At 46.2% G+C, this 19,112-nt stretch overlaps 1 protein-coding gene across 1 annotated transcript; it reads left to right on the top strand.

Moving 5' to 3' along the window:
• Nucleotides 1-679: 679 nt before the first annotated feature.
• Nucleotides 680-16,811, top strand: ATP6AP2 (ATPase H+ transporting accessory protein 2). The gene is made up of 9 exons (XM_080653594.1): nucleotides 680-884; nucleotides 6,180-6,310; nucleotides 8,650-8,781; nucleotides 11,349-11,444; nucleotides 11,600-11,737; nucleotides 13,498-13,551; nucleotides 14,445-14,594; nucleotides 15,404-15,523; nucleotides 15,796-16,811. The coding sequence occupies exons 1-9, from the start codon at nucleotides 845-847 to the stop codon at nucleotides 15,988-15,990; spliced, it is 1,056 nt and encodes a 351-aa protein (XP_080509720.1). The 5' UTR covers nucleotides 680-844; the 3' UTR covers nucleotides 15,991-16,811.
• The last annotated feature ends 2,301 nt before the right edge of the window (nucleotides 16,812-19,112 follow it).

Genomic DNA, 19,112 nt, shown 5'->3' with positions numbered 1-19,112 from the left:
CGGGTCCTGGTCTAATTAGTATGTGCAGCCCTCACGTAACCCGGAGTGAATGGATGAAGAAAGTAATTGATGTTTCTGTCACGTCACTCCTGGTCGATCAGGAAGTCAGTCTTAGGAGGTAGGGTTACCTCATTTAGCAAATCCACACACAGGCCGCCCAGGTATATTTGAATTTCAGACAAACCACCAATTTCCTTTTTTAGCATAAGGACGTCCCATGAAATATTCATCCCCCAAATTACTCGTTGTGCCCTACGTGGAGGACAGGGCTCCCAGGGGCTCCCAGCTGGGACTCAGCATCTGGGCACTGGAGCGAAACCAAACCAGCCACGCAGCTTCCGTGGCTGCCCCCGTGGCAGGGCAGAGCCACGCGACCGGGAAGGACGACGGGCGGCTGGAAACCGTGACCGGGAGTGGCCAAGGGGTCCGCACGCGGGAGAAAGGCTCCGTCCGCTCCCCACACCTGGGGTCGCCCGCGCCACCCTCTAACTCGTGACCAGTTGTCACGGGCCAGGGGGCGGGCCTGCCCGGGTCTGCGATTGCTGTCTCCCATTAGAAGGGCCGCCCGTCCATCACGTTAGACCCGCCCACCCATCATGTTGGATCCGCCCATCCATCACGTTAGACCCGCCCATCAGACCGACGCGCGCCGGCCACGCCTCCCCCGCAAGCCGCGGCGTCTCTGGCGATTGGTGGAGAGCGCGGCACCGGTGAGCGGCGGCGACGACGGGGCGGTCCCAGGGACTCGGGCAGAGCCGGAGCTCGTCACCCCCGGTGCTGCCGTGGTCGCTCGCGTCCTCCTGCCTGTTCCTTGTCCCCCTGCGCCGCCGCGGCCGCCGGAGCCATGGCTGTGCTCGTCGCGCTTCTGCCCTTGTTGGTGGCGGGTGAGGACCCGGGGCGGGCGGGGCGCGCTCCGCGGGGTCGGGGCCGCAGGGTCTGGGGCGGCTAGGCGTGTGCCCCGGTGGGGCGGGTGCCGCAGTGCGGGCGAGGGGCGCCGCGGCCGGGGAGGGGCGGGCCGGGTGGGGGGCATCGGAGCGGCCGCACCTTCCTCCTGGCGGAGGGCGCGTCCGCCTGTCTTGCCTCGCGTCCTCCCGGCCTCTTCCGGCTCCGGACGCCGGGAAGGCATTTCTCAATTGAGTGTTGAACCGCAGCCGTCTGCGAAGAAGGGAAGGGACTTCTTAGCTGCCATCAGCGGCTGCGTTTCTTCGCATTTTTCGGGTGTCTTCATTCCTAGCCGTTGGCCTCACTGATGGTTTCGGGAGACGAAAGTTGGAGGTGGAGTCATTGTCTTCGCATGGTTGTTTCCAAAGGCGAACTCCAAGTCCCTCTCAGTGGCCTGTCACAGTTAGCAATTTTAAGGATTTGGGAACTGTGATGTGAGTCACGTTCTTAGGGTCACATGTCAAATCATGGTAGCTTTCTGAGAGGGGCCTGGGTGCCCTGACATTCAGCAAGGGGCGTGCGGTCAGCTAGGATTTGGCCTCTTGTGTATCACGCAATTCGTTTAATTTCACAGCACCCCTTGCGCAGGACACAGTGATTACGCCTAAGCACATTACCCAACACCACGCAGGTAGCCAGCAGCAAGGCTGGACTTGAACCCGGATCAGCTCTCTCCAGAGCGTGGGCCTTTCCATTACAGGCGCGGTGTGGGAATCCCGGGGGCTGGGACCGGGCGCAGACGGGCCAAGAGGCCGCGCTGCAAACAATTGGGAGGAATTGGGTTCCGTTCCCCAGTGCAGGGCTTTAAAACCGATAGGTTAAAATCTACAGGAGGCCTGTGCCTCTGCTTGCACGGTGTTGATGACAGTTATACTTCTTTTCCTGCCCCTAAATTTTAGGGCTGTTTTGTGTCTCTCTCTGGAAAGTCATTCTGATCTACCTAGTAAGTTACTTGGGGGCAACTTTTTATTTTAATTTTTGTTTTGTCAATCCTCACTTGAGGATATTTTTCCATTGATTTTAGAGAGAGTGGAAGAGAGAGGGAAAGACAGAAACATCGATGTGAGAGAAACACGTCGATTGGTTGCCTCCTGCGCGCACCCTGACCAGGACCGGCCAGGGAGGAGCCTGCAACCCAGGTACCTGCCCTTGACCTGAATCAAACCCGGGACCATTTGGTCCGGAGGCCGACACTCTATTCACTGAGCCAAACTGGCCAGGACTGTTTTAATTTTTTTGAATTTCATTTTTGAACATTAAAAATCTTCCCTTTCATACCATGATTTATCTGAACATCTGCTAATTCCACGTTTAGTGTTATGAGTGATATTATTTTGATTCAGGGACGTTTAGGGGGTTTTGTTTATTTTTGGTTTGATCCATGGTTTGAACATGCTTTCCTAACTAGAATAGTCTAGTTCTTGCAGACCAAGAATCCGATCCTGTCAGCATTTGCATTGCTTGGTCTTGTCAGCTGAGGTTCAATTAGTTTTTTCCACAATGACTAAATGTGATTTCATGGAAGATATCCTTCAGAGATCAGACTTCTCTATTACTGAAAAAACATAGGTTCTTTAAAATGGTTGTTACCAAGTCAGAGAGAGACTAGAGGAGGGGAATTAGGATTGTGAATACCACGTCACAAGGAGTATTTGAAAAAATTCACATGTTCAGCCTGGACAGGAAAGGCGCAAGGTCAAAAACACATGGGATCCGAAGGCTGTCCTGTTGAGGAGGGAGTTGATTTGGTCACTGATGCCCCAGAGGTAGAAAGTAGGACCTGTTCACTTTTTCACAGATTGATTCCATCGACCACTCACAGACCACAGCACAGTATGGGGCAGGGGTCGGCAAACTCATTCGTCCACAGAGCCAAATATCAACAGTACGATTGACATTTCTCTTGAGAGCCACATTTTTTAAACTTAAACTTCTTCTAACGCCACTTCTTCAACATAGACTCGCCCAGGCCGTGGTATTTTGTGGAAGAGCCACACTCAAGGGGCCAAAGAGCCGCCTGTGGCTCGCGAGCCGCCGTTTGCCGACCACGGGTATGGGGGAGTTCCCGAAGGGTCAGACTCAGCCTCCGGCTCAGGCTCACAGGACACATGTGAAAGGTTGGGGTGGAAGGAGAGGCATTTCTGACAGTGCAGGGCTGAGTGTTTAGGGGTTCAGTTGAGAGCCCCCAGAAGTAATGCATTTGGTCTCCAAGGCTCTGGGCAGTGAGTGGAGGTGGTTAAACTGAAGGATGAATGAGCAGATCTGTATTTTGAGAAGGTGATAGGAAGGCAGGTCATAAGGTGGCCAGTTCCCCAGGCCTGGCGAGGGCCCGAGCGTGTGCACTGGACATGGGTGGCAAAGGACTCGTGGGATAATCAGAAAAAAAGTGGACAGATGAGCTGTGGTGCTGAGGAAGGATTTCAAAGCGACCCATTCGAGCAGCTGGATGGCAGGCGGGGGCATCCTTGGGGGTGGAGAACACGGGGAAGCGGATGGAAAGCTGGGGAGTCCCGTTCCGAACCTGGTGGGTTTGAAAGACCCACGGGGCTGAGAGGGACATGCACAGCAGACCGTTGGGGGTGCAGGTCTGAGGCTCAAGAGAAAGCCAGGCTGAAAATCAAACCCTGGGAGCCATCAGTGTGTTTGGGAGTTCTCAGCCTTAGGAGAGAGATGGAGACTAGGAGAGTGGGGGCAGGAAGGGGGGCCCTCAGGCCTCCCAAGTGCAGTGCGCACTGTTTTCGGGATAGCAATCAGTGGTCAGGTGTTCTGTAGAATTCTCTCGCTTTGGGTTTGCCTGATATTTTCGGATGATTAAATTGGGAAAACTACTACACAGGTATCTCCTTTTTATTTATTTTTAATTTTATTTATTTTTTTAATATATTGTATTGATTTTTTACAGAGAGGAAGGGAGAGGAATAGAGAGTCAGAAACATCGATGAGAGAGAAACATCGATCAGCTGCCTCCTGCACACCTCGCACTGGGGATGTGCCCGCAACCAAGGCACGTGCCCTTGACCGGAATCGAACCCGGGACCGTTCAGTCCGCAGGCCGACGCTCTATCCACTGAGCCAAACCAGTTTCGGCCTCCTTTTTAAAGATTGTAACTTTTGTATATATATTATGAATATGTAACCTATTATAACACAAGTGTATGCTTTGTAAATATGTGTATGGGGGGCTACTTTCAAATTTTGTATTTTGTACTGGAAGGATTGAAACCTACCAAGTCTGGAGTCGGTGACGGATGTTTTCTGAAGTGCTAGGCTCCTGCGGGACTGCTGTACGGACAGGAAGGAGAATCTAACTATGACGTCCAGGCAAAGGCCCAGCCGGTGTGGCTCAGTGCTTGAGCTTTGACCTATGAACCAGGAGGTTGCGGTTCGATGCCCGGTCAAGGCACATGCCTCGGTTGTGGGCTCGATCCCCGGTGTGGGGCATGCAGGAGGCAGCCCATCAATAATTCTGTCTCATCATTGATGTTTCTGTCTCTCTCTCTCTTTAAAAAATCAATGAACTTGTATGCATGCACATTAGCATAACCAATGGACACAGACACTGGGGCGGTGGGGGCTTGCCCGGGGTGGGAATGGCTGGGGGGGGGTCAATTGGGGAAAGAGGAGACATATGTAAAACTTTAAACAATTAAAAAAAAGAGAAAACAGAATACCAAAAAAAAGAATCAATGAAAACTGCCGAAACTGGTTTGGCTCAGTGGATAGAGCGTCAGCCTGTGGACTGAAAGGTCCCGGGTTCGATTCCGGTCAAGGGCACGTACCTTGGTTGCGGGCACATCCCCAGTAGGGGGTGTGCAGGAGGCAGCTGATCGATGTTTCTCTCTCATCGATGTTTCTAACTATCCCTCTCCCTTCCTCTCTGTAAAAATATCAATAAAATACATTTTAAAAAAATCAGTGAAAACATATTTAAAAAAATAATAAAGTCACGGCAAAGGAATTGAGTATAACATTGCTGGGTTGAGTGAATAGAGCCACATCTCAAAACAGGGCTATCTCCATATCCAAATATGGTTTTTTAAATGTGTGGTGCTTTGAACGTAAGCGTCTCTTGCTGCCCCATTTTCCTTAGCGTTTGCAAAACTCCTTCAGTGAGCCAAGATGGGTACCCATTACAAACGGCCATTCCATTCTGCTCCTTTTTTTGGTCCACCTCGGGCTAGAACAGTTTGGAAATTTCTGCTCTGGTGGCTGCACTGAATTGCAACTCATTTTATCAGCACCATCGGAGGCCTTTTATTCACTGTCAACACCAAACATGGTCAACGCTAACTCCTGGGCCACACCGGCCGGGCTTCTCCTTCATCTTTCAGTCCAAGGCCTCATCCCCCTAGACTAGCTGACTTCATTATTACAGAATACCTTGCTCACCTTCCCCATATGTCCATGGGAAACAGTGTTTCCTGGAGTTCGTGTCTGTGGTCTGGTGTTCAGTATCCTGACCGGTAACCTGTGCCCCCACTTGACAGGCCTCTTTCACTAGGTTTGCCTGGGGGACGAAAGGAAAGATCTGATCTTTCCTAAGATACTAACCTACTAACGTTTTAGGGTGAAGTGCTAGGAAATTTTGTGAATTTGCATTTTGAAGAGCGGGTCGATGGGAGAAATAATTTAGAGTTTTTAAGATTTCATTCTTGTTAGTCTGTGCTAGAGTTTTGTTTTTTGTTTCTTAAGTTCTGGAGACGTGCCACTGATTTCTACTACTTGACAAATTGCCACGTGCCCCTGTTTAAGGGCCATTTGTAGGAAGTCCTCTAGATCCGTGGTCGGCAAACGGCGGCTCGCGAGCCACATGCGGCTCTTTGGCCCCTTGAGTGTGGCTCTTCCACAAAATACCACGGCCTGGGCGAGTCTATTTTGAAGAAGTGGCGTTAGAAGAAGTTTAAGTTTAAAAAATGTGGCTCTCCAGAGAAATTTCAATCGTTGTCCTGTTGCTATTTGGCTCTGTGGACTAATGAGTTTGCCGACCACTGCTAGATCATTAGGGGAATCCGGTTTCGTAGTTGTATCTTTGTTACAGCAGAACGCGTGCACTTAAATTCTTAGAGTGATACCTTGAAAAAGAATTCATTGGTGTTTATTTAGGATTCAGCGTTTTGTCCCATCATGATTTAGTATGCTAAGTCACTGGGAATGGAGAAACATACTTCACAATTTCCAACATGGATGCAAAAGATTTGTGATGCTCATCCTTCATTTACTCATCTGTTTTCTTCCAGGTGCTTTGGGGAACGAGTTTAGTATATTAAGATCTCCGGGGTCTGTTGTCTTCCGCGATGGAAATTGGCCCATACCAGGAGAGCGAATCCCAGATGTGGCCGCATTATCCATGGGCTTCTCTGTGAAAGAAGTACGTGTATTTAAAAATATACATTTGGGCCCTGGGGGGTAGCTCACCCCAATACGGTTCCATCCCCGGTCAGGGCACATACAGGGATCAACCAATGAATGCATAAATAAGTGGAACAACACATCGATGTTCTCTCTCAAGTCAATCAAATTTTTTTTAAAAAAATTAGAGCTGTTTCTGAAAGCATTTTTGTTGATTTCTGCAAATAGCCCTAGAAAGCACCAAGCTGACATAGGTATATTTGGTACAGGTTGCAAAAGTCAAAAAGCTCATTTGTAGTTGGGGAGATTTTGGGTAAGTACAAGCTTGGCTTCTGAAACCAAATCCTTATAAATCACTGTCCATGTCATAGGACGTATACTTTTATTGTTTTCAGTACACGTGACAGATTTGTGTTTAGCTCCGGCTGCTGTTACAAAGCACTGTGGCTGGGTGGCTTCTAAGCAGCAGCCATTTCTTGCCTTTCTGAGACACTGTGAGCTCAGGGTGCCCGTGTGGTCAGTGCTAGTGAGGGCCCGCCTTCCAGGGCGCAGACTGTGGGCTGCTTGCTGTGTCCCCACATGGTGGGAGGGGTGAGAGCGCCCCAGGTCCTTTATAAGGGCACTGACCCCTTTCATGAGAGCTCCACCCTCATGACCCAAGCACCTCCTGGAGGCCCCACCTCCCGATACCATCCCCTTAGGGCTAGGAGCGCAGCATATGAATTTGGGGTGGGAGACACAAACACTCAGTCTCTTATAATTTGTTACGAATGAAGAAGTGTCTACCATCTTGCCCGAGTTTAGGAAAACGGTGTTGTCAGTAGTTAAGGAGTAGCCCAGGATCACAGTTTCCAACAATTAAGCTGTAACACACAGGAACTGACCGATCGTGCTATGTAGCAGAGGAGGCCTGGACCCAGCAAGTGTGAGGAATGGACAGCTGTGCACTAGAGGAAAAGGGGTGCCGTTTGCTCGGTCTTCCTGTCATCGCCTCCCATTTTATAAGTTTGGTGCTTTTGATGTGGCCTCCAGATATCATCAATCACTCGGAGGAACTGTCCTCCGAGGTCCTGGGTGAGCTTGAAACCAGGAGCAATGCCTGCGCACCGCTCGTGGGGCCTGCGGGAGGGGCTCCTGAGCTCCTAGCGTGAGCAGGGCTGGCGGTTACATTTAAGGAGGAGATTTGTACTTTGTTCTGTACAGACTTAAATTTGACTACAAATGGCAATTAAGGTAACCTTTAGAAATAATTATTAGTAACTAATATGAGTTACTTTCAGCAGGAATTTGGTTTTATTTATAAAGAGCTTAGTCTAATGAAAAATTTTTTTGAGATGTTTTCTGTTGATTTTAGAGCGAGAAGAGGGGGTGGGGGGAGAGAGAGAGAAAGAGAAACATCTATGTGAGAGAGAAACATCGATCAATTGCCTCCTGTACACTCCCCGACCAGGGACTGAACCCGAAACCTGGTTATGTGTCATGACCGGGAATTGAACCCACAAACTTGGTGCTTGGGATGATGCTCCAGCGAACTGAGCCCCCGGCCAGGGCTAATGAGAATGTTTTCGTGACAGAGAAAAGTGCTGTAGCAGAAGCAATGGGGTAGAAAATGCCATGGTTGGACGAAGGCAAGGACATTTTGTACTCTGGAATTCGCCAAGTACCTATGTTTTGTTTACTTGCCTGCTATTTTCCATCAGAGATTTGAGGTGACTTCCTATTAAACGTTCTTGCTGAAATCTGTAGAAGTTTTTAAGCAAATGAAGGTAGAAATCTGCGTCCTTGCTTAGGACCGTGGTTGGCAAACTGCGGCTCGCGAGCCACAGGCGGCTCTCTGGCCCCTTGAGTGTGGCTCTTCCACACAATACCACGGCCTGGGCGAGTCTATTTTGAAGAAGTGGTGTTAGAAGAAGTTTAAAAAATTCGGCTCTCAAAAGAAATTTCCATTGTTGTCCTGCTGATATTTGGCTCTGTGGACGAATGAGTTTGCCGACCGCTGGCCTAGGAGATTGCAACTACCTGAGCTGAAACATCTGCTCTCCCGTGACGTTTCCTTGCCAGCATCCACCCAGAACCCCGGAGCTCTTTTCCCTAGAGCAGCCGTGGGCAAACTACGGCCCGCGGGCCGGATCCGGCTGTTCTATCCGGTTCTCTTGCTCTCCCCTCCGCTCCTTTACTTTGAATGTATATTAGTTCACACAAACACTCCATCCATGCTTTTGTTCCGGCCCTCCGGTCCAGTTTAGGAACCCATGGTGGCCCTCGAGTCAGAAAGTTTGCCCACCCCTGCCCTAGAGGCTCCTGGCATGCTTTCCCGAGTTGGTAACTCAGCACCGGTTCACGCTTTCCCGCCTTTAGGACCTTTCTTGGCCGGGACTTGCCGTGGGAAACCTGTTCCATCGTCCTCAGGCCACCGTGATGGTGCTGGTGAAGGGAGTGGACAGGCTCGCGCTGCCCCCAGGCAGTGTCATTTCCTACCCCCTGGAGAACGTGAGTATTTAGGAAATCAACAGGGTGCGTCTTTAATTGCGCCTTGTCAGCTGTCATTATGAACTGTGTTCTAAGCACACTTGTCTTTGTTTGGATGCCCTGATGGATAAGTACAACAACTTCTGGTACAAGGGCTGACGTGGCGGCTGTGGATTTATGGAGGCTTGTCTGTCCCTGCGCATGGGAGTACTGTCTAAGATAAAAGGCAGACAAATGGCCCCGCTCCGAATAGGCAGAGGCTCGGCAAACGGAAAGCAGTCGCGGTGTCGCCCGCTGACACTGTGTTGGGCGTTATCTTGTCACTTCGCCTTCAGAACTTCACCTCATTTTTCCGTGAGGCGGCTGGAGGCTCACTCACTCCTTCCCAAGCTTCCATGCCGGGCGGCTGACAGCTGTCGTGAGAGACCCTCCTGCCACTGCAAGCACCGAGACGTCACCCAAACACAGGAGCGGTCCCTGTGACGTTCCCTTTCCCTCCACAGTAGGCAGTGCTCTGACCCATTGGCTTCTCCAGCCTGACTGCTAGGGACGTGTCGCCTTCAGCCTTCCACTTTCCTGCCACGCGGGCCATTTCACCAGGTCCGTGTCCTAGTGTTCCCCCCGGAGTCCGAGGCCGTGAGCTGGCAGTGCGGACTCAGGATGCTCCTGCCAGCTTGAACCTTCTCCTCTTCATGTGCTCATTCACTCACTTTTTTTTTTTAATATATTTTATTGATTTTTTACAGAGAGGAAGGAAGAGGGATAGAGAGCTAGAAACATCGATGAGAGAGAAACATCGATCAGCTGCCTCCTGCACACCTCCTACTGGGGATGTGCCCGCAACCAAGTTACGTGCCCTTGACCGGAATTGAACCTGGGACCCTTCAGTCCACAGGCCGATGCTCTATCCACTGAGCCAAACCGGTTTTGGCTCATTCACTCACTCTAAGAGAATTTGGAGAAGAGTTAATATGCATCTTTTTTTTTTAAATGTATTTTATTGATTTTTCAAAGAATGGAAGGGAGAGGGATAGAGAGTTAGAAACATCGATGAGAGAGAAACATCGATCAGCTGCCTCCTGCACACCCCCTCCTGGGGATGTGCCCGCAACCAAGGTACATGCCCTTGACCGGAATCGAACCCGGGACCCTTCAGTCCGCAGGCCGACGCTCTATCCACTGAGCCACACCGGTCAGGGCAATATGCATCTTGACTAAGGAACAAATGATTTTGTTTCACAGTATCATGAGTGGTGGGATTTGATCAGTAAGATTTATACAATCACAATAATTTCTGCCTGTACCATGTTAGCATTACTTTGCTGCTTAAAAACACGAACCTTTTAATAGTAAAAGGAATTACTGTAAGAACTCTCCATTAAAGCAAAACCACTACTACTATATTGCTGGTTGTTGGTTTTTTTTAAGTATTTTTATCGATTTCAGAGAGGAAGGGAGAGAGATAGAAACATCGATGATGAGAGAGAATCATGGATCGGCTGCCTCCTGCACGCCCCACACTGGGAATCGAACCGTAACGTGGTTCATAGGTCAGTGCTCAACCACTGAGCCACACCGGCCGGGCTATACTGCTTGTTTTAGTACCATAATACTGAGAATAAAATAATTACTTTGAGGGGAAAATTACCACAATTTATTGTTAAAACTAACGTAGGGCAAAAAGAGATCTGTGAGGATAGAAGTCAGACTTCTGGTTATTCTCGGGGGTGGAGTGACTGCCGGGGGAGGCCCTAGCGTGCTGATCATGTTCGGTCTTGACCTGGGGGGATTATATGAGTGCATCCATTTGTAAACATTCTTGAGCTGTTACCCTAAGATTTGTGCACTGTATTGCATGTATGTTACACCTTAATAAAAAAAAGTTCAAGGAAAAAGAAGATTTCATTTTACCACAAGTGGTTATTCCAGTTTAATACCATGTGGTCCCACGACAAAAGCCTGTGAAGTTCTGTGACATACTTACGGCTTGTCTAAGAGTCCTCAGTGCATCTGAAGACAAACCTAAGTCTCATTAAACCTTTTTAACGTTTTGAAATGAAAAATGAGGTCTGTTTCTCTTTCAGTACAATTCAAAATCTTCTGACCTGGTTTTTGTGGGTTTTTTTTTTTAATTAAATGTATTAGGGTGACACTGGTTAATGGCATCCTATGGGTTTCAGGTGTATTCTGACCTCCTGAGTGAAAGTTAATACTTTATTGTAGAATATACATTCCTTGTCGAATGTTTAATTAATAATGAGACCAAGTATACTGCTGTTTCAAACACACACAGGAGCACCAGGAAGTGATGGGTTATGCAAGACAGCATTGCGCCCGTGGTGTTTGCAGGTTATTTCCTGTTGGGGCACGTTGGGGGACAGGCTCACTGGCCCACTAGGAGGCTGGCTGACCTTCTGCGCCCTCAAAAGGACTCTGTGTTTGGATGTGATTTGGGTCTTTTGAATTTCCCTAGAAAACGCTGATGCCTTTTTTTTTTTTTTTTGAGGCTCCTTTTTTAATACCATCTGAATGATTTTTCTTCCCACTTTGGCTGAGATAATAATTAAGGTCTTCCTCTTAAATTTCAGGCGGTTCCTTTTAACCTTGACAGTGTTGCAAATTCCATTCACTCCTTATTTTCTGAAGAAACTCCAGTAGTTTTGCAGCTGGCTCCCAGCGAGGAAGTAAGTGATACACTTTTTATTTAAGATGCTTTAAGAAATTAGCTTTCATTAGTTAATAAAAACTTAAAACCAGTCTTATGAGCAATGCCGTCAGACCTCTGTACATTGGACTTAATCTGTCGGACACAGCTGAAACTTTAGGGTCCTTCTTGCAGAGAGTGTACATGGTGGGGAAGGCAAACTCAGCTTTTGAAGATCTTTCAGTGACGTTACGACAGCTCCGCAGTCGCCTGTTTCAAGAAAACTCTGTCCTCAACTCGCTTCCCCTCAATTCCCTGAGCAGGAACAATGAAGTAAGTATAGTTACCGCTGCACAAGTCAATGTCATTGCTGCTTTCCCATTTCTTACGCTGCTGACTTTCACAAATTTATGGCTGGACTAGATTCTTCTTTCCTCTAGTGTAGTTTTCTCGCCGACTGCATGAGTCAGCTCCTTTGGTGAGCTGAACTGTAGGAGTAGGTAGTATTACGTTCTCGCATGAGGGTTGTCACCAATGCATCTGGACAAACCAGAAATCACGGCATTTACTTGGCGGCTGATGGAGCTGGGCCACTCTGGCAGTGTGGGCGCCCTCATTCACTGCCACTTCTGATGTGTTACCTCATTTTTCTAGTTCATTCTTCTTTGTTTCGTTTCTTTTTTGTTTGTTTTTTTTTTGCTAATCCTCACCTGAGGATATTTTTCTAGTGAATTTTAGAGAGTGGAAGGGAGCGGGAGAGACAGAGAAACATCAATGCGAGAGAGATGCATCGATTGGTTGCCTCCTGCACACGCCCCACGTGGGGCCAGGGATTGAGTCTTGACCGGAATAGAACCCGGGACCCTTCAGTCCTCAGGCTGACATGCTATCCACCTAGCCAAACTGGCTAGGGCAGTGGTCGGCAAACTCATTAGTCACCAGAGCCAAATTTTTTTTTTTTTTAAATATGTTTTTTTATTGATTTTTATACAGAGAGGAAGGGAGAGGGATAGAGAGTCAGAAACATCGATGAGAGAGAAACATCGATCAGCTGCCTTCTGCACGCCCCCCACTGGGGATGTGCCCGCAACCAAGGTACATGCCCTTGACCGGAATCGAACCCGGGACCCTTGAGTCCGCAGGCCGACGCTCTATCCACTGAGCCAAACCGGTTTTGGCCAGAGCCAAATTTTTTAAACTTAAACTTCTAACGCCACTTCTTCAAAATAGACTCGCCCAGGCTGTGGTATTTTGTGGAAGAGCCACACTCAAGGGGCCAGCGAGCCGCATGTGGCTCACGAGCCGCAGTTTGCCGACCACGGGGTTAGGGCTCTAGTTTATTCTTGACAGTGAAGTGGAGGGAGCCACCCTTATGACTCCTGTCTGTCAGTTTCACCACCTGCTCATGCACCCTCTTAACCACATGGCACACCACCTTTCTGGCACCCTCCCCTCTCCTGTGGTTGGCCAGGACCACCGTCTTATATTCTCCAGTGTAGAACAGGCTCAAGGGATGGGAGCAAACTGGGCCACTGGCAAGACCTCGCTGCAGTGTGCCAGAACATTCTGACACCCTGAGGAGAAACTGTGGAGTTTAGATGCTTTATCAGAAATATGGCTATCGAGCCCTGGCTGGGATGGCTCAGTTGGTTAAGTGTCATTCCGTACCAAAAGGTCACCTGTTCACTTCCCAGTCAGGACACATGCCCAGGTTGTGGGTTAGATTCCCTAGCAGGGGGTGTGCAGGAGGCAACTGATCGATGTCTGTCCGTTTCTCTTTCTGTCTCCTCCTCCCTCCCTCCACCCCTTACCCCCCTCCCTCTCTCTCTAAAAAGTCAATAAAAACATAAAAAAAATAAAGAGATACAGCTACTGAGTGGTGGTCACTGCAGGGAATGACCATCCCTTCTGGTGGGAAATGATGTCTTAGATGTATTTTCCATGGAAATGAACCTGCCAAATGGCGGACAACTGTTGCATAAGCTCGCTTATGTGCTTAGCATTTGTGATACCCTGTGCCTCGCTTGATAAATGGCAAGCTCAGATCTGCGATGCGTATTTAATGGCACTGCGCATTTCTTTCGGCTCTGCAGGTCGATCTGCTCTTTCTTTCTGAACTGCAAGTTCTACATGATATTTCAAGTTTGGTGAGTAGGCTGCTCTGATTTTTCAGTTCCATTTATTTTGGTGCCAGAAGACACTTCTAGAGAATCTTTGCATGCTAATGAAACCAATAGAAAAGTTTGATCAAGTATGCCCTGGATTTATGATGCCATGAAAGTTGAGGAATTGGTGGTGGTGGTGGGAATTTTGAACTCATCTTATGTTAGTCAAATTATCTTGGATTTCTACTCTTAGGGGGTAGTAAGTATATCCTCCAAGAATACAGGACTTGAGTGGGCCACCCTAGCTGCAGCCCTGACTTGGTTATTGATTTCTTGTGAGACATTAAGACTTAAATCCTGTATTTAAAATAGAAATAACAGTTTGGATTAACAAAGCTGTCCAGCAAGTCAGGAAGGGAATAAATCTGCCTAAAGGGTATTTTTGGTGAATCATTTTTTTCACAAAAATCTTCCTGTGATTGAAACAGAAAAATATACCTGTTTGCTGTCTACTGAAGTCGTTGCCCAAACTTTTTCAGCAGGGCTGGTTCCGGGAGCTGAAAGCCCAGTCCGGGGGCCGCCGGGGGGTCCAGGAGGGCGTGTGGGAAGTGTCTGCTCTGAGCATTGATGGCTCATGTTCTGGGATCAGACTGGTCCAACCATCTGTTCTTTCATATCTGAAGTTTTTAAAAGAAAATTTAAAAAGAGCTTTTATTATTCATGTAGTCCTGGAACTGCTCTTAAAAATGAGATTTATGTTGGATTTATTGGAAACTCCCATTTAAACCAGCTTCATTTGCTGCCATTTTAGACTATTTGTATATTGTGCCACATGGGCTGGTTCTGTTCAGCCTAGTTTAGTTGGGCATAAAACTTTAATTGGCTGTGTTTGACACGACTTCATCCACTTCATTTTGTTTGTTTGTTCTCCTCAGTTGTCTCGACATAAGCATCTAGCCAAGGACCATTCTCCTGATTTATATTCACTGGAGCTGGCAGGTTTGGATGAAATTGGGAAACATTATGGAGAAGATTCTGAACAATTCAGAGATGCTTCTAAGATCCTTGTTGATGCTCTACAAAAGGTAAATTCTCAGTGGGGTATGAGAGGTTACAGTATGACCATCTCACTTTTAGCCTCTTAATGGAAAAGTCTGCTTAGTGAAATACTTAATGTTGCTTGAACTCTCATGCTCTTTGGAGAACTTCTGATTTTAGTGGCCAAGGATAGAGTACAGCAAAGATGTATATGTATACTGGGACGTCTGGAATGCTGGCAGAGGCAGCGTAGGAAATGATGGATAACTCCAGCCCAATACCTTTTTCTTCTCATCGTGCTAAAATATACGTAACATAAAACTTACCACTTTAATCATTTTTAAGCATAGTTCTGTCACATTAAGTACATTCAAATTGCCGTGCAGCCACCACTGCCATCCATTACTAGAACTTTTCATCTTCCCCAACTGAAACTCTGTCCCCATTAAACACTATGAAATAATCAAAGGGGAGCACCAAGCCAGTAGCAGACATTTAGTAGATAGGTAATAAATGCTCATTTCTCTTGCTCTTGAAGTTACTCGCCTGTAACTCTTCAATGAGGTTTCACAGTTAAATCTTTGTAGATGTTTGTGATTAACCAGAGACCATTTAGGAAGATTCTTTCATTTCCCTTCCCTCCTTCCCTTCTCCCAACTTATATGCCAAAATTCCAGGCCCTTAAAGTTACTTGGAACATTTGAATGTATGTTGAAACGTTTAAGACTTGCCTGTTCTAAGCTTGTATTTCATGAGCCAATAGGTAGGTATGTTGTTCTTGTAGGTCCATAGAAGCTTTACAAATAATTTAAGTAAACATGTAGTTAAGATTTATGTAATGTCACTAACTCCTCAGTTTGCAGATGACATGTATGGTCTCTATGGTGGGAATGCAGTGGTAGAGCTGGTGACTGTCAGATCGTTCGACACATCCCTTGTGAGGAAGACAAGGACTATCCTTGAGACAAAACAAGAGGTAAGCACGTTTTCAGATCCTGCTTTAAAACTGTGACATTAACTTTAAAACCCCACTAACTCTTAAGCCACCGATGGCAGGTGAACCCGTTCACACTTAATCAGCAGTGTATGTGACCCTCTCCTTGAAAGCTCCCTCCTTGGTCCCTCCTCGAATAAGCTCTTACGCCACTTAGGAATAAATGCTTGTTAGAGAGATGAATCAGAGCTGCTGCACTGGGGTAATTTCCTCTCTTAAAATTCTTCCCTCTTGATTTTCTTTCTTCATTGTAGAAGAACCCATCAAGTCCCTATAATCTTGCTTATAAGTATAATTTTGAGTATTCGGTGATTTTCAACATGGTACTTTGGATAATGATCGGCTTGGCCTTGGCTGTGATTATCACCTCTTACAATATTTGGAACATGGATCCTGGATATGATAGCATCATTTATAGGATGACAAACCAGAAGATTCGAATGGATTGAACTTTCCTTAAGTCAAACTTAGAAAAGGGGTTTGGAAATTGGCTGTTTTGTGAAAATCTTTTAGTGTAAAGTAGACAGTATACTTTAAATTTTTTTAAAAGCAAATTTTGTTCTCTATTTTATGTGTGCCTGTGAAGTTGTTTTAGAATGAATTATAGTATTGATGTGAATTGTTTGTGTAACAGATTCCGGAATATGCTCAATTATGATATAACCAGTAATTATAATTTCATTCCATTTAGTATTTGAAAATAATGCACTGAAATAAATGTAAAACATTTAGAATAGCTTGTGTTATTTATGTTGACAAAATGCACTGAATTTGTTAGATTATGAATGCTTAGCTTCCTTACAGGATAGGTGAAAATGGTATTTGGGTTATGTACTGTGAGCTATTATAAATGTCTTAATTTGATGTAAATATCTCTGAGACAAGGGAAAATTTTTAACTTGAGAGCAGCTCTAAACTATGCATGTGTGTATACAGTCACTTAGATTTGGAACTGCATCTGTTTTTCAACCTCTTGAAAGTTTGGTGATCCGATGGTCTAGTGTGGATATTAAAAATACTAAATTAAGAAGAAATAGCTTTGTGGAGTTATAAAGCCTCATAATTATAACTTAAGATAGGACAAGTATTTGGGGGATGTCTAGGGTCATGAATATAAAAATCTCTTTATTTCAGTAACTTTTCTCTATGTAAGTTACTATGGTTTGTGGTACAACGTCGTTATCGAAGACTAAGTGTAGATGTTCCTACTTTTGATGTGGAAGTGGACCAATGTCTGTGAAGAGTGACAAATAAAGTTAATGATTCCAAATCTGTGTCATTTCAATACTAAATCTATTTTATATGGTAAAACCCCAATTAAACAGGATTTTATTTCATCGGAATTGGCCATTTTGTTACACAGTTTCATGCTGCTTTTTTAAAAAAATATGTATTTTATTTTTTACAGAGAGGAAGGGAGAGGGATAGAGAGTTAGAAACATCGATGAGAGAGAAACATCCATCAGCTGCCTCCTGCACACCTCCTACTGGGGATGTGCCTGCAACCAAGGTACATGCCCTTGACCGGAATCGAACCTGGGACCCTTCAGTCCGCAGGCCCAGGCTCTGTCCACTGAGCCACACCGGTTAGGGCTCATGCTTCTTTTTAACATTTGTTTATTCTCACTGCCTCCTGAGGTTGTACCAAATAGAAGGTAGACACTTTGATCACCACTCCTGTTATTGCATTTATACAGAATATATGATCAATTCACACTAGACTTTGGGAAGGAAAGGCTTAAATTTCCCTATAGTATAGCATTTTCAAAGACGAATAAGCAACTAATTGGTTAGAACATGAAGGACTATCCAAAGCAGAGGTTTAAAGGTTATAATTTTCTTAAACGACTTACATAGAATTTAAAATTTCACGATGATGTAGCTAAATTATTTTAGTATGAGAGTTACACTGCCTTGCCCCTGGGTACCCTACGTGGGTTTAGTATCAGCTATAGCTGCCTCTTTGGAAAGACCATCAAATCATTTCTAAGTAACATTGAGGGTCCGCAGATTTGAGAAAACAGAGTCTATTTGGTTGTGTTTCTACCGCTTATTGCAAGATACCTTTGACAGCCACAGTGTTAAGCATCCATAGCGTAAAGGAAATATTTTTCTTTTTGCCTCCCATTAAACTACCCTATCTAATAGAGGAAATGTGCAAATTGACTGTCACACCATCACAAATATGGCGGCGCCCACAGTGGAGGTGGGGTTTCTATAACACAAGATGGCTGCACCCACAGTGGAGGCGGGGGTTTCTGTAACACAAGATGGCTGTACCCACAGTGGAGGCTGAATTCCCATAATGAGCCTTAATGAGCAATCGGCAGAGACCTGAAGCTGCATGGTGCTGGGCCGGGGCAGGGGACCTGAGGCTGTACCCCCTGCCTGGTGTGCACGGGGGGACCCGAGGCTGTGCCCCAACCTGCCCGGCGCTGAGCCTGGGGACCTGAGGCTGCGCCCCCCCCGGCCTGGCAGGGTAGGGCCAGCTGGATCTGGATCTCACCCAATGAAGGTGGGGCCGGCCGGGTCTGGGTCTCGTGCGATTTTGAGGTGCCACGGGTGGGCAGGGACTTGACTCTGGGTCCTGCGGCACGCCCCAGACTCTGACAGGAGGAAGATTTTCATATACATTTTACTTATTTTCTTTCATCTCTGACACTTCTATTATAGAGAAAGGGCAAATAGCAATAATAAAATATTTCCTCTAATTAATCCCCTTTTAATGTGCACGAATTTCGTGCACCGGCCCACTAGTAAATAATAATAAATAATAATGAAGCTGATAGTCAACTTCACAGGGAAGAAAAACTACACTGTTCTAAAATCACTCAAGTATTCTCCACCGCTACCCACTGCCAAGTTTATGGGGTGAGGGTTGTTCAGCTGCCTAGCCCCAAATACTGACCCCCATGGGACCCCTAAGGGCCTATGATTGGGAAGCAGGAAATCTGTAATGCTGCAGTGATTAAAATTCATTTTTCTTCCGCAAGTTTCTTCTATAAACAATGCATAAAAGTTAGATTGTTATGATTAACAATGAAGTAAACCAATGCCTTTGTGATTTAAAACTGATGACTTTTAAGTTCTAGGGGAAGAAAAAAAATTAATTACATGACAGCACTAATCCTTATAGGGTAAATGGCATCAGCACCCTTCTATCTGTGTTAGACAGAAAGCAATTAATTAAAATAAATGTTCTGCCAAGATTATTATACCTGTTGCTGATGATTTGCTCTTAAATTAAGTCTCATTTGTTCAGGAACATAAATCACAGTGTGTGAAAAGCAGGAAAGCTAGGCTCATGGCTGACTATCCACTGGCATCGAAAGAGAAAACCCAATCACTTCATATCTTATTGGTAGAATATTCTGGGTTTATCAAACATCTGAGATTTTACATGTGGTAGATACTGCTTACAGCCTAATTCTATTAGGAATAATATTGAATCGATTTTTATTTTCTTTGCTGTCTTTTAAAAACATATATTTTTTTATTGATTTCAGAGAGGAAGGGAGAGGGAGAGAAAGAAACATCAATGATGAGAGAGAACCATTGATCAGCTGCCTCC

This window comes from Plecotus auritus (assembly GCF_963455305.1).
Source record: "Plecotus auritus genome assembly, chromosome: X".
In the NCBI taxonomy this organism is placed as follows: Eukaryota; Metazoa; Chordata; class Mammalia; order Chiroptera; family Vespertilionidae; genus Plecotus; species Plecotus auritus.
This window is presented reverse-complemented; position numbering and strand designations above follow the sequence as displayed.